The sequence below is a fragment of the Panicum hallii genome, chromosome 2, assembly GCF_002211085.1.
Source record: "Panicum hallii strain FIL2 chromosome 2, PHallii_v3.1, whole genome shotgun sequence".
Taxonomy (NCBI): domain Eukaryota; kingdom Viridiplantae; phylum Streptophyta; class Magnoliopsida; order Poales; family Poaceae; genus Panicum; species Panicum hallii.
In genome coordinates, this window is record NC_038043.1 from 50,327,948 (window position 1) to 50,343,074 (window position 15,127).

Consider the following 15,127-nt stretch of genomic DNA (forward strand, 5'->3'; position numbering starts at 1 on the left):
CTCCCCATCAAGCAATACCAAATAAAAGATATCCTTAAATTTTAGTTCTAAGAACTTCACTTACCACAGAGAATGGGGCGGGTTGCGCCGTTTGATGCTTCAGTAAAAAACAAATCGTGGAGCTATGTTATACATTTTTTAATTTTTTAATATACTTAACCAACAATTAATATATAAGTGGTACCATATTATTGAGATAAGTCTCTATATTCTCATATCCCCTAGCATTGACGGTTATGGGCCGAGATCTCTAAATCATCGAGCAAATTAGAATTGAAAAATCTCTGATCTGTCTTATCATTACTGATATTATACCATTACAAAAACACGGTAAAGGAAAAGGAGATCTGAGAAGAGGAGAAAGAAACAAAACAAAACAAAAAGTAATAAAGCCGCACCTACGGAGTGGAAGCAGTCATCTTCTTTTTGCCAAGCTCAAACGGTCTCGCAAACCTATAAAACCCCGGAAGAAATCGCGAGCTTCCCACGCAAATGATCCACCCGCTCCGCCCAGCAATCCCCGTCTCCCCCGCCCGCGGCCGCGCCTGGAGCGGCGGGCCGCGCGCGGCCACTCCACCCCCGCCCCCTCGCCGTCTCCACGCCACCGCGGGGAGCGCGGCGCCCACCCGCGCGCGGTGCGCGCCCTCCCCCACGTGTCCCCCTGCCACCCGGGGGCCCCGCCTGTCACCCACCGTCCCCGGGGGTGGGCAGCCGAAAGCGACGCGTGAAGCGCTCTGCCTTGCCTGCCGCCTGCCTGCTGCCCTCAGCGCTCGCCCCTCGTCACGCGCCCCCTCCACAACCCCCGATGCGATGGGTGCCCCTGCCCCTCGATAGCCGCGCCGCTCTCCTGCCCCCGTTCCCCATTTGCCTCCTCGCCCGCCTCCCTGACCTAGCGCCGCCGCCCCCCTCCCTATTCACCCCAGCGCCGCCGCCGCCGCATCGTAGGCCTCGCCGCCGCCTCGGCTCCGCCCTGCGGCCTCCGGAGGTGGTGCCGGCGCGCGATCCGCCGCGGCGTCCGTTGGTCCGGCTTCGATTCGTCGGCGCGGGGAGGTGAGGCGGATCTCTGCCGCGCGATTCGGCGCGGTTTTGGGGCGGGTTTATGAGGGTTCTGTATGGAATTTTGTTGTGAAATGGTTTGCCGGCGGATGGAGTTCAAGGGATTAGGGCGGAGATTCGGATTTGGGCGTGTGCGGCGGATGTACTGTATGAGGCTGCCGAGTTAGTTACTGGCGGCGAGCTAGTGCTTTTTGCGAGCTCTGATGCTTCAGCTTGCGCGGTCCGGTTGGGAGTTGGCCTAGTTGGCTCTCTATGTGGAGAGAGCTAGTTGGTTGATTAGTTTGTTTTCTGTGCTGGGTGTAAATGCAGTGGACGCCAAAATTAGGGAGATTCAGTGCACGAGGTGAAGCATGGGGTGTCCGGACTGAAAGTAGCAGTGGGCTTGTGATGCTTGTTTTGGTGATTGGCCTCTAGTGCTAGTTGTGGTGTGCTAGATAATGGTTATAACAGCTTTATCATGCCAGTCTAAAGCAGCAAAACATGGAAAAATTTGTAGCAACAGTTAGGTAGTGTATCATGCAGATGATTAATGCTGGCTAGTAGTGTAAAAATGATTGGGAAGGAAGGGTTTACCTGATCTTTATGTGTTTTGGCTATTTATTGTGTTCTGTCTTTATATGTAAAGTTCCAAAGTAACAGTGGCATGCTAACAAATTTACAAGCAACAACCAGCAAGTTCTGGCTAACCTTGTTTGTCTTTTAGCTTTTACACATTTTTTTCTATTATATGAAAATGGTTTGCTTTGTTCATTTAATGCTACTCTGCGAATTCTGTTTTTTTTTAATTTTTTTTTGCATTTGCTGCTCCACAACAATACAGTCCAAAGAGAAATGGGAATTCAGTGAAACCATTAGCCCAAGTGCAATGAATATTGTGTTGCAATATGTGCCTTTTTGTGTGTTTGAGGTCACATACCACTATGACAGATAGTTACTTTGAGCTTTTGACTTCACTAATGCTTTATTTTGACATGAGAACATCGTGCAATACCTTAGTAGAATCTTTATATCGGTTGTTCTAGTGCATCACCCATAGTATTCTTATACTTGAATACTTGTTTAAGCTATGCTTGATCTCACTTAAGATTTGGTGCGGGTACTGTGATGGCACATGTATTAGATTACAATGCACAATGGTTAGCTCACTTATTATAGGTCTCATTTGAGTTCGGCTACTAATGAAAAAAATGCATTGCTCCTCTTTCTGATTGCAGTATGCCTCTGATGCAAGTGCGCTGAAGATGAAGGAGAGGAGCTCTTTATGTGATAGTGCAGCAGATGGAAACTGGGGTTTGAAATACAAAAGGAAAAGAAGCAAGTTAACAGTTAGTCCATCTAACGAAAATGAGGCTACCTCACCAACCTCAGACTCTCCAAGGGGCTATGGTTCCACCAAAAAGAAGCTGAAGCATGACACTAACATTTCTCCATCTTCCAAGAAGATAAGAGGGAATGATGGGGTGAATTTCTCACTCACTACCTGTTCATTTGTAGTTTACCTTTAGTCTTTCATGTAGATATTGTTTGATCTTTGTGGTAGGATATTGTTTGATATTAATACTTTACTACTTTTTTGTGCTGTGCTACCATGTAAGTACGAGTTGAAGGCTTAAACAATGATTTAATAATGTAGTCATTATAGAAAAGGCATGCTTCATGGAGCAGACATAGTACAATTCTGGTGAAACACCTGGACCATAGTTCAGGTATTTAGGAAACCTTTTCATACAAGTAAGCAGGCTGAGTGAAATAGGAGCCTACATGTTTTGTTAAAATGCGAACTCTCTAACACCTGCAATAGCTTGTCATACTTGTTCTTACTAGCTTGATATGCCTGAGCTCTCATGATGCTATTTTGTTCAAGATACATGCCTGGCCTGCAAGTATATTGAAATGACACATCTAGGTAAGTTATGATACATGGCCTCGGGAAACTCTTAGGAACTCCAACTGGACAAATGGTTATGAATAATGGCTGAGCAATTCTGTCATCTTCCAATTATCAACAGAAGAATTACAATATTTTTTTAATTTCGAGATTTATACACTTCCTGTTTATGAACTGCTTTGTATCTGACCTCAGTTGTGTTTTTCAAGTTTGCTTATACACATTACTTTTGTTCCTCAGTATTTCTATGAGTGTGTAGTATGTGATCTTGGTGGCAATCTGCTTTGTTGTGATAGCTGTCCACGTGTTTACCACTTGGAATGCCTCAATCCTCCTCTTAAGGTTTGTATTGACTTTGTTGTTTGATTTGAAAGTTGTACATTTTAATTATAATGGCAATATTTTAATCTCTTAAATTCTTCCATCCCCAATCTAGCGTCCACCCCCTGGGAAGTGGCAATGTCCAAGATGCCGTCCAAAAAAAGGTAGCTTGAAGCTGTTAGGTAATGCAGAAGCTGACACTTCTAAACATGAAAGAACTACGAGGATGCTCACAAGCATGACATCAGATAGTCCACCTTCCCACACAAAAGTCTCTTTTAAGACCCGTAGCTCCAAACAAGACAAAATTGGATCAAATGAACAAGGAAAACAGTCATCTGGTGGCACATTGAAGGGGAGTGACCCTAGTATAAAGAAGAACGAAGGTGAGAAAAAGAAGACACTGATATTACATTTGAAGAAGCGCTCAACCAAGGAATTGTCAGAGAATGTTAAACCCACAAAGTCAGAATTTGTTGGAGAACCTTCAGAAGAGAAAGTTGTGAAACATGGAAGTTTTTTGAAACTGAAGAATTATCCACCACGTACGGATTCATCTCCAAACAAATCTAAAAGCAGGAGGCAAAATAGCCAGAGAGACGGTAAAATATCTGGTACAAAAAAGCTTAAATATTCAACGTCTGATGATGACAGCATTTCCTCGACAGAACCATCGACATCTCTTGATAACAGTGAATCACCACCAAAAAGAAAATCCTCAGATGGAAAGACACCTTCATCTAGTACCAAGAAAGGGAAAAAGAAGGTGAAATTTGTTGATAAAAAGCATCCTGAGGTATTGAAGCATACACCTTGTTATGTCCTAATATTCTGCAAGTAAATAAACTCTGTCATTTTCCCACAAAATGTTCCTAAGTAACTTCGTTTCTGCTTTGGTAGACACATTAGTATGTTAAGTTCACATTTCTCTGCCAAAATGTACTGTATATGCTATATTTTTCATTTTCTGCATATCATTTTTTCTTCTGTTAAAGTTGACATCTTTCCTGTTGTGGTGACTTGAGCCTTTTTTTTGTTCAGTTATAGCCCTTTTTTAGCTTAGCATAGTATTTTTGTAACACAAATATATCATTGGATGATTTATATTTGTAAACATTGTGCAGGAGCAGGGCGTGGTAGGAGGCAAAATAACAACTCCTCAGGAGGATCAACAGGTTGGTTATGACAGTTATCTACTATTGCGGATATCAGTGTGTGCTATCTGCACATTATCTATATGCTCAACATTACAACTTCATACAATCAGTTTTAATCTTCCCTTTGCTTTGTCCTATTATTTGTGTCATGTAATCTGATTATCGTAATACGTTACCCTTTGCTTAGGTTGATCGCATCCTGGGCTGTCGGCTTCAGATGGATGATGTGGCTCCTTGTACTTTCGGTGGACCAGAAAGTAGCCATGACATTTCTAATAGATCTCATGATGGAACCCAGTCTTCTAGCAATGGTACAGCGGAGGATGTATGTGCTGATGAATCGGCAAATCATGATGATGAAGATCATTTGCACAATTTAGAAAAGCAAAAGGAAAGAAACAGTAAATCCTGTGAAAATAAGGAGCCACTAAAGCAAGAACAAGTCACGCAGACAGTATCAGGACATTCAGGTGATCAAACCAGTATAATAAGAGATGACCAAGTGGTCAGAGAAAATGTTTCAGCTTCAATAAATGGTGAAGATGAGACAACATCTGATTTACCAGAAGAAAAGGATGATACCAAACTTCCAGTTTCGGGAGCTGATACAATGGTCCAGACCAAGAAAGAACATACAGCTGAAAGTAAGTTGCATGGAAAAATAGAAGAAATATCTGGAAAGGACTACAGTGATGTTGGATATGAGTTCTTGATCAAATGGGTTGGAAAATCAAATATCCACAACAGCTGGGTTTCTGAATCTGAGGTAAAAGTATTAGCAAAAAGGAAACTAGAAAATTACAAAACAAAGTATGGAACGAGTCTGATAAACATTTGTAAGGAACAATGGTGCCAGCCACAACGAGTTATTGCTCTTCGTACTTCCTTAGATGATGTAGAAGAGGCTTTAATCAAATGGTGTGGTCTTCCTTATGATGATTGCACTTGGGAAAGATTAGATGAACCTACCGTGATGAAATATAGCCATTTGGTCGTCCAGTTCAAAAATTTTGAGTGCCAGGCTTTGGATAAAGATGTGGCAGATAATAATGCAAATGCAAGGAACCAACTGGATCTCAATGTGTTGGTTGATCAGCCAAAAGAACTTCAAGGAGGCATGCTCTTCCCTCATCAACTGGAAGCATTGAACTGGCTGCGAAAATGCTGGTACAAGTCAAAAAATGTTATTCTTGCTGATGAGATGGGTCTTGGAAAGACAGTGTCAGCTTGTGCTTTTCTATCATCCCTGTGCTGTGAATTTAAGGTTAATTTGCCATGTCTTGTCTTGGTTCCTCTTTCTACAATGCCCAATTGGATGGCTGAATTTGCATCTTGGGCTCCTCATTTGAATGTTGTGGAGTATCATGGTTCTGCACGGTCAAGATCCATCATTCGCCAATATGAGTGGCATGCGGGTGATGCAAGTCAGATAGGTAAATCCAAGAGGTCATACAAGTTCAATGTTTTGCTCACCACTTACGAAATGGTGCTTGTTGACGCTGCATATCTGCGATCTGTCTCATGGGAAGTTCTTATTGTTGATGAGGGACATCGTCTAAAGAATTCTAGCAGCAAACTCTTTAGTTTACTCAATTCATTTTCGTTTCAGCACAGGGTTTTGTTGACTGGAACTCCCTTACAGAACAACATTGGTGAAATGTATAACCTATTGAACTTCTTACAACCTACTTCTTTTCCTTCTCTTTCATCATTTGAGGAGAAGTTTAATGACCTTACAACAGCAGAAAAAGTAGAGGAGCTGAAGAAACTTGTAGCTCCTCATATGCTTCGGAGGTTGAAAAAAGATGCAATGCAAAATATCCCTCCAAAGACGGAGCGAATGGTGCCTGTTGAATTGACATCAATCCAGGCTGAATACTACCGTGCTATGCTTACAAAGAACTATCAAGTATTGCGCAACATTGGAAAAGGTGGTGCCCATCAGTCTTTGCTGAACATAGTAATGCAGCTTAGGAAAGTCTGCAACCATCCATATCTTATTCCTGGAACTGAACCGGAATCTGGTACACCAGAGTTTCTGCATGAAATGCGCATAAAGGCCTCAGCAAAGCTAACTTTATTGCACTCTATGCTTAAAATATTACACAAGGATGGTCATCGTGTCCTTATTTTTTCTCAGATGACAAAACTTCTTGACATCCTTGAAGATTATCTAACTTTAGAGTTCGGTCCTAAAACATTCGAAAGAGTTGATGGTTCGGTGTCTGTGGCAGAGCGCCAGGCAGCTATTGCTCGTTTTAATCAGGATAAGACACGTTTTGTTTTCTTGCTTTCTACACGGTCATGTGGACTTGGCATTAATTTGGCCACTGCAGATACAGTTATCATATATGATTCAGATTTCAATCCACATGCTGATATACAGGCAATGAATAGGGCACACAGAATTGGACAATCAAACAGACTTCTGGTTTACAGGCTTGTAGTACGTGCTAGTGTTGAAGAGCGTATCTTGCAACTTGCCAAGAAGAAATTGATGCTTGATCAACTTTTCGTCAACAAATCAGAATCACAGAAAGAAGTGGAAGATATCATTCGCTGGGGAACAGAGGAACTCTTCAGAAATAGTGACAATGCAGATGGTAAAGATAACAATGAAGTTTCAGGTCCTGTAGCAGATGTTGAATTTAAGCATAGAAGAAGAACTGGTGGCCTAGGCGATGTTTATGAGGACAAATGTATTGATGGCTCTGCCAAGCTTGTTTGGGATGAAAATGCTATCATGAAGCTTCTTGATAGATCAAACCTTCCGTCAACAGTTGCTGAAAGTACTGATGGGGACTTGGACAATGATATGCTTGGTACTGTGAAGGTAATTTGATCTGTGTGCTTTCTCCTACAAAAATGGTGATTATATATGCAATTACTTCTGGTAAATTATTATATAAGAATATCTACGTTTCCGTGTGTCAAAATTATTGGTGAAATTATAGATTCTGTTGTCAGTATTCTGTTTCAAAGTCTCTCCACAAAAGTTATGATCTTTAGTTCTTGGCACCTTAATTAGCACATATTTACATTTCCTGGTCTCCCAGTGGCTGCCTGGGTGCTAAGAGATGCTTTCTGCCCCACCAGTTTATCCTGCCCAGACATCCACCTAGGCCCACCTGGTCGCTGATTAGATGCTAGGCTGCCACCTGACTAGTGCCTAGGGGAACACTTCCATTATCCCTTTTTTAGGGTGATGCAGGTTTTACTTTGAGCTATTGATAGCATGTTTCTGGAGATGTTCCTAATACTTTTCTCTTTACTTGCCTCTGTTAAGCAGTCAATAGATTGGAATGATGAGCTGAATGATGACCCTGGAACCAATGAGGATATTCCAAATATCGATAATGATGGGTGCGAGCAGGCATCTGAATCAAAGCAAGGTGCTGCTACTCGTGCAGAAGAAAACGAATGGGATAAACTTTTACGTGTCAGGTACTCTGCAGTAATGTACAAATTTGTATTTCTTGTGTTGAAGAGTCCATAATTCAGAGGGTTGAGTAGGTGTCAGGTGATGGTCTTACCGATGTATTAAAAACTTTTACCTCATTTTTAAAAGCACACCTTCACTTGATTCTCCTTGCTCTCCATGTTTAGTTTATAGTTTATAATCAATCAAGTGAGAAATAAAAATTTACTTAGAAATAAAAAGACAATAAAATTGCAAGAATGCATACTCCAATACTAGCATGTACAAACAATCGACAATTCAACATTGCAGCTTATCAACTTTTATGCTTTATGCCATCACAGTGGAACCAAACTTTGTGTCATTGCTTATTAGGGGAAACAAATGCTCATACTTGCACCATTCCTTATTTGGGGTGGAAATTGCACCTGAAATTTTGTAGTTGTACCGAGTGAACTGGATTTTGGTGCCCGTATGAGCTCATTCAAACCAAGGAAACCTTTTGCAGTGAGAATCTATCTGTTTAAATATATAATTGGTTGAGGCAAGGAAAGGCCTAGGTAGTCTAGTTACTCTGATGATTGGTATACTTGCTTAGTTCTCTATCTTTCTGTCGCTCGCATTTTGACCACGGTGATTGATTATAGATACTAAAATAATGTTATTTCAGATGGGAGCAATATCAAATTGAGGAGGAGGCATCTCTTGGTCGAGGCAAACGTTTAAGGAAGGCTGTTTCTTACAGGGAAACGTTTGCAGCACTTCCTAATGAAGCTTTAAGTGAGGTACATTTGTGTTGCACTGACCTTTTCATGCATATTTATTCAGTTCTCATCAGGGAGCAATGATGCTTCATTTACCACTTTGCTATTAACTACATGAAAAATATATGACTAGTAAAAATCATATAGATCGGTCCTAGCTAGTGAATTCTCCCTCTGTTTTCAAATAGATTGCACTTTTGACCAGGGACATTTTGTATTTGGGCTATAAATTGAAAAAAAAATGCCCTCACCATAATACCATAAATGCGCACAATCACTCCCTCTGGTTGCAAATAAAGCCATTTAAGCCACAAGATCTTGTCTGTAAATGTGTTGTCATACAATGTTCATGCTCATTTCACTCCATTCTTCATGAGTGCTGTGACTGATATATTTATGGTGAATGGGAATATGTGTAGGTGCAAATAAGTCAGTGATCTTGTAAGTTAACTCAAACATGTCGCCAAACTTGATTTCTGTGTGTATTGGTGCCTTGGGCTGGTGTAGAATGTTATCCGGGCGACCATGTGGAGCTTACTAGTTAGTAGGCTTCCATATAGATGCTGCTCTAGGAATCAATTTAGACAAAGAGTAATCTAATTACTTGAAAGTTTATGCTTTCCTCCATATCTCATATGGCTACATATACTTGAATTTTGTCCCGAGTATTTTGCACATTACATAGATGGTTGTCTGCATTATCACTTTTCATTTGCTCCTGCCCTTTCATGCTTATCTTCCTACAGTTTATGTTTTTGTGCAACAATTTGCTGATATTGGTATGCAGGACTCTGATGAGGGAGATGAACCAAAGAGAGAATATACTGCAGCTGGACTGGCCTTAAAGGAAAAATAGTATGCCCTCCTCCCCACTCTATCCTTTGCTTTCTGTCACACTGCAGGGTTGGGCCATATGCTACCTTGCACAGGTGCAATTTTAATCTTCAGGCACTGATCTACCTATGCTTTTGACAGTGGAAGGCTCCGAGCTAGACAAAAGGAAAGGATTGCTCAGCGGCACATAATCAAGAACTATGCTGATGATAAACTTGATGAGTTTATGACACCATATGACTCCATTGCTAATGAACATGCGGAAAATCCTTTGATAATAGTAGAAGACCCAAATTCTTCACAGCTATCTGGGGCTAAACGTTTCAGTGAATCAACTGCAGAAATGAGGCAATCCTCAAAGAAATCAAAGAGATATGCTGAAGTCCCTCAAGATCTTTATGCCAGAATTCCTGGTAACGCTGCTTCATCCAAACACAACTCAAAGGGCGCAGATGTCTTCAACCCAGGGGCCCCAAATCACTTGCTACCTGTACTTGGTCTTTGTGCTCCAAATGCTGATCAGGTGAACTCATACAAAAACTCACTTAGTGGGCCGAGCATGAAAGAGCATAAAAAGGCTAGTGGTGACGTAGCCAACAAACCGCTGTCAACTGCTGCTGACCATTCTAGTGAGCATAGAAATGAAGCTCAATCAGTTTCTGATAAGGCCATCTTTCCTGGTGCATCTGAGGAGGCTTTGAGAAGGCTAAATAACATCATTCCAGATAGTTATTTTCCCTTCACTCATGTATGTCCTCATATCTGTTTTGGCATTGCCACTTCTTTTGGAACTTAGTCTCCTGAACTATTCATTTAATCAGTTCTTGCTTTATCAATCCTCATATTTGATTAGTTCCTCACTTTCATATTTGTACAAGCCAAAAGTTTAAGATTAGTTCCTCACTTTCATATATACAACATAGCTCTGGTTTTGATATTTGATTTTATAGATATAGTGTTAACAGTGTGAACAAATCATTCTCGAGAGGAGTGTACCATTTTTTTAGTTAAGAGCAGCATTAAGGAGCATGAAAAATAACTTTTGTTCTCGTGTGCAGATTCCTCCTATATCAGGGAAGGGGGTTGATCCTGTTGAAAATTCTGGACCTTCTGTTGCTTCATTTCAAGGGAAGCTGGGTCTTCCGAACTTTGGTCTCGATGACAACATTCCACTTAAGCATATGAAGTCTATACCTGATATGCTTCCCAACCTGTCACTGAGTGCTCAGAAGGATTATATTCGTAATTCTGTCCCAGAGTTACCAGACAGTTCATTGTTACCAAACTTCATGGCAGATATTGCTGGTACTTCGAAGCAAAAGTCATTTATGTCTGGCTTGCTTCCAGGGCTGGGTCTAAGCCCAGCGCAACCAATCCATTCAGCCATGCCTGATAATCACAAGAAGGTATTGGACAATATAATGATGCGTGCTCAATATGCCTCAAACAAATTCTTGAAGAAGAGATCAAAACTAGATTATTGGTCAGAAGATGAACTTGACGCTCTGTGGATAGGAGTTCGTAGGCATGGAAGGGGAAATTGGGATGGCATGCTTAGAGATCCAAAGCTGAAGTTTCTGAACAACCGAACTAGTGAAGAACTGGCCTTAAGATGGATTTTGGAGGAGCAGAAAATTATAGAGGAACCAATGTCAACAGCCACTAGACGTCCCAGCTCTACACCATTTCCTGGAATATCGGATGCAATGATGTCCCGGGCACTGAATGAAAGTAACTTCTCCAAACTGAGGATGGAGCAACCTAAGTTACAGTCCCACTTAACTGATATTCAACTAGGGTCCAGTGATATCCTGTCCAGACTTCCTCATGTTGAAGCTGCTAATTACATGAACTCAGGTGAGGGTGGCCCATCTCCGATACCATGGCAGGATTTCAAGCATAGATCAGGTTATGGTGGAGATTTTCCTGGCAGTGCATTTGACAAGTTGGAGAAGCCTGATATTGGGTTGATCCCACCATTTATGCCAAATCCTTTTATGAATGATAGCATTGGTCCGCTGCCCATAAACAGAAAAAACAATAGTACCATTCTGCCAAACGAAATCGGACCAAGTTCTCATGAGAGCATTCTCCTTCATGGTGTTTCAGATGGGCAGATCAACTTACTTCATGAGATGCAGCGTCGTGTGAGGTTAGGCAAACAGCCCATGGAGATGAATCTCAACCGCACAGACCACTCAAATCCTCAGCTTGATAATATTAGCGACATTGGAGGTTTGAAATCAAACAAGTTACCTCATTGGCTTCAGGATGCTGTACGTGCTCCTTCATCGAAGCCACCTGAACGTGAGCTACCTGCAACTGTTTCAGCAATTGCTCAATCTGCTTGCCTTCTTCTTGGAGAACAAGAACCAACAATACCTCCATTCCTGATGCCGGGAACACCTCTTTCTCGCCCAAAGGACCCTAGGATTAATTCAAAGAAGAGGAAACTCCGCAAGGTTCAGCAATTGTCCTCCAATGTAGAGCATTCTAAAACTGGATCTGGCCAAGGTGGTCGTGATGCAACTCCCACACCCCCATCCATTGAAGCTTCGCCTGCCCCTCCTACTGTTGATTGCAATGATGGTGCCCCATCGCTCAACTTGAACTCTCTGTCATCATCTTCCGCTAGCAGTCAGGGGAAAGATGAGGCACCTCCCACATTTGAAGAATCACAACCAAACGTGGAAGGTTCAGAAGCCATTGAGGCCACCTGTACATCGAAGTCAGAGGCTCCTGAAATTAGTTGTCAGACAACTGGATTCTCTCTGGTAGATGACAAGGTTAGCCAATCTCATGGATCACGAATAAAAGATATTCCTGACACCGCAGCCAGAATGCCTGAATCAGATAATTCAGCTCCACTGGGTCCTGAATTGCAAGTTGTGGGTGACACTCCTGGTACGAGCAGCAGCAGAGCAGCTGACATGCCTGTACCATCTGATAACAATGACTTGACACAGAACAATCCACTTGGCAATGCTGGGAGCACCATGAACCTAGAGGAGGTGATGGAGAAACCGGCTCCTCTTGTGGAGACCAGGGACTCGGATGCATCACATCCTGTTTCGGCTGAAACAGTCGATGAAGACAGAGTGGACGAAATCGCCTCAGATGAGCATTAGGCTCGTGCCATTAGTGTGATTTTCGTTTCTCTTACGTTCAACAGAACGCTGGGATTTTCCCTCTCCCAATGTTTCCAGTGTGGATGATCTCGTGTTGTGTAATGCTGTAGTGCAGAGTGCAGATAGAGCAAAAATCCAACGACTAGTCGTTAGCAGTAGTAGTTGGGCGCTGGTCCGGCCGGAGCAACTCTGGGAAATCTGTATACAAGAAATGTATATTTTTGCTAACATGGTGTTGGGTGTGTGTAGACTGTAGACCGCTATTCATTTATTTATGCGTATATGGTTTAGTAAAGTGGGTTGTCTATCTAGCGCAGTGGCTGTAAAACGGGATGGTATTGCGTTGCCTGAGTGGTGGCCTTAAAAATGGAACTCACGTTCCTCGGCAGTTACTCTGAAACTGCATTCGAGATCAGATGCTTTCATGGTCCGCCTGGTGCCAGTAGAAGTGGTAACAATGCAACGTCTCTCGTTAACATCTTGTTCATCTTTTCTTCAAAAAAAAAAATCTTGTTCTTCTGCTGCTCTCACGACACAACATGCACAAAGCATCTGTTCTTGAGTAGCTACAGAAATTCCAGAGCTTTGACACATTCAAAGTTGGACTCCAGTTTCGCAGTTTCACTGCAGTGTTCAGCCTTCATCGCTCTTCACTGCAAACAAAGGAATGACTGAATTAACCACACAAGCATGAGCTTCATTTCTTATCAAAGAAAAAAAGCATGAGCTTCATTCACCGAAGCTGGAGGTAGAAGGCGATCTCACCCTGCACCTCGCGGAGCTCGTCGGCGTGGCGCACCCCCATGAACTCTGAAGCACCGGCACATCCGCACTTGTAGCTGCAGCGCTGGCAAGACCTGACGAGCACGTACGTTCGCCGTAGCATCTCCTCCAGTTCTTCAGGGACTCCTCGTCTCCAGCCGCCACAGCAGCCGCGCTGCGCATCGTGGTCGTGGAGGTGGAGGCGTGGAGCCGCACGATGAGGCGGCCGATCATCTCGTTTTCCCTGATTGCCTCTCGAGAAGCAGGCAGGTGGCTCTGTTCCTCCTGACCGTGTGCACCGCGTCAGCATCTACTCCCACGACCACGACGGTGGCGACCTGGCGGCCGATCCGGAGTCTGGATGGACACCTGCCATGGTCCATGGCAACCGGAGCTCTCGGCGTTGGCAACGTAAGCAGGCTCACCCGAGGCTGAGAGTCCGCGGCGTTTCTGAAAACAAGTCTCCGGACGCCGCCGCCGCTGCCGTCAATCTTCCCCCACCAAGGAAGCGGGCGAGCGGCCCTCTCCTTCCTCCGCGCCGATGGCCCGGCCCCGCACAGCCTCTGGCGTCAAAACTTGACGACGACCTCTTTGTGATGCGCCTGATCTGGGCCGCAGATGCCCGATTGAACGGCTCATATGACCCCCGGGTGGACGGTATTTGAAATACCGTCCACCCCCGGTCGGTATCTAAAATACCGTACACCCCCGCTGTCGCATGGAACGCCGCCGCTCGCCGAGCACCGCCGCGCTCCGGCCGTCCCTTGCGACCCTCCCCGTTACTCCGGCAGCTTTGCGATTGCCCCCGTCTTCCATGCAGCAAAGGTGGCCAAACACCGACCGCCCCTGGTGTCGCCGGAAACGGCGGCATCCTCTGCGCCACGCCGCGACTCGCCGCAGCGCCGTCGCGTTCCGGCCGCACCCGGCGTCCGCCTCCTTCGCTTTCCCTCCTTTGTGCCACGCGGTTGCCCCATGTTGCCATCGACATATCGACTGCGAACAGGCACCAGCCGACCACCAAGCTTCCTATGGCTCGTGCAGCAGGTGGCAGGAGCTGGCAAGCGTATCATGTTTGGCACCATGGAGGCACCACCCGTGCTGCCGTGCAGGCGTGTCATCGGTTCTGAAGCTCCGAAATGCCTATCCAAATCGAAACACAAACTCAATCTAGTTCTGAATCTCCAAGCTACACCAGTAGCTGGCATGATAATCGATTTCACATCCTGCAGTATCTAGCTGACTGCCGACTGCATTTTTACTTCATGATCGCAGTGTCTCTCTGAATGACTGGACAAGTACGTCTGAGCTGTTGAAAAAACTTGGCAGCTGCTGTTGCTGCTGTGCTACCGCATTCCACTACATCTTGTTGGGCGTTAGCTCCCAATCCTAAATAGCCAGACACACTTATTTCAGGATTTGCATCAGCAGTCAAGCAAGTAGGAGTTAGGTCCACAAATTTGGCTGGAGTGTTGCATCTTCTTAAAGCTGCCCAAAGATACAGTACTACACTACAATCTGTCCAATTTTTGTCCTATCTCTTTTTCGCAAATCAGAATGTGCGTTGCCCAGAGCATAGCTCTGGTGTTAAGCAGACGCGATGGACATTCAGTTAAGCAGGTGTGGCCTTCAGAAACGCACATCTGAAGGCAGCTATTGCCTAAGACAGTCGATTAAGCAGATCCTGGTCCACCACCTCGACCTGCTTCGACCAAAGAATCCCTGGTAACTTATTACCAGGCACGCGTCATTTGTGATCCGAGGGTATGCCTCGTACCCGAATTTGGCGTTCGCAGAGGACC

General features: G+C 44.1%; 1 protein-coding gene across 2 annotated transcripts; it reads left to right on the forward strand.

Moving 5' to 3' along the window:
* The first annotated feature begins 534 nt into the window (after positions 1–534).
* On the forward strand, positions 535–12,861 carry LOC112880669 (protein CHROMATIN REMODELING 4-like). Of its 2 annotated transcripts, none has more exons than XM_025945404.1 (11): positions 535–1,050; positions 2,271–2,516; positions 3,185–3,286; positions 3,381–4,061; positions 4,390–4,440; positions 4,610–7,255; positions 7,712–7,866; positions 8,511–8,625; positions 9,392–9,459; positions 9,580–10,186; positions 10,497–12,861. In XM_025945404.1, the coding sequence occupies exons 2-11, from the start codon at positions 2,298–2,300 to the stop codon at positions 12,564–12,566; spliced, it is 6,714 nt and encodes a 2,237-aa protein (XP_025801189.1). In that variant the 5' UTR covers positions 535–1,050; positions 2,271–2,297; the 3' UTR covers positions 12,567–12,861. The 2 variants fall into 2 exon arrangements, with proteins under 2 accessions (XP_025801189.1, XP_025801190.1); XM_025945405.1 differs by having other exon boundaries at positions 4,396–4,440.
* The last annotated feature ends 2,266 nt before the right edge of the window (positions 12,862–15,127 follow it).

Bases quoted from the DNA above. Each gene is read 5' to 3' on its own strand.
- LOC112880669 (XM_025945404.1), top strand. From the start codon at position 2,298: ATGAAGGAGAGGAGCTCTTTATGTGATAGTGCAGCAGATGGAAACTGG. The intron at 4,062-4,389 runs GTATTGAAGCAT...AACATTGTGCAG, and splicing joins TTGATAAAAAGCATCCTGAG to GAGCAGGGCGTGGTAGGAGG. The intron at 7,256-7,711 runs GTAATTTGATCT...TCTGTTAAGCAG, and splicing joins ATATGCTTGGTACTGTGAAG to TCAATAGATTGGAATGATGA.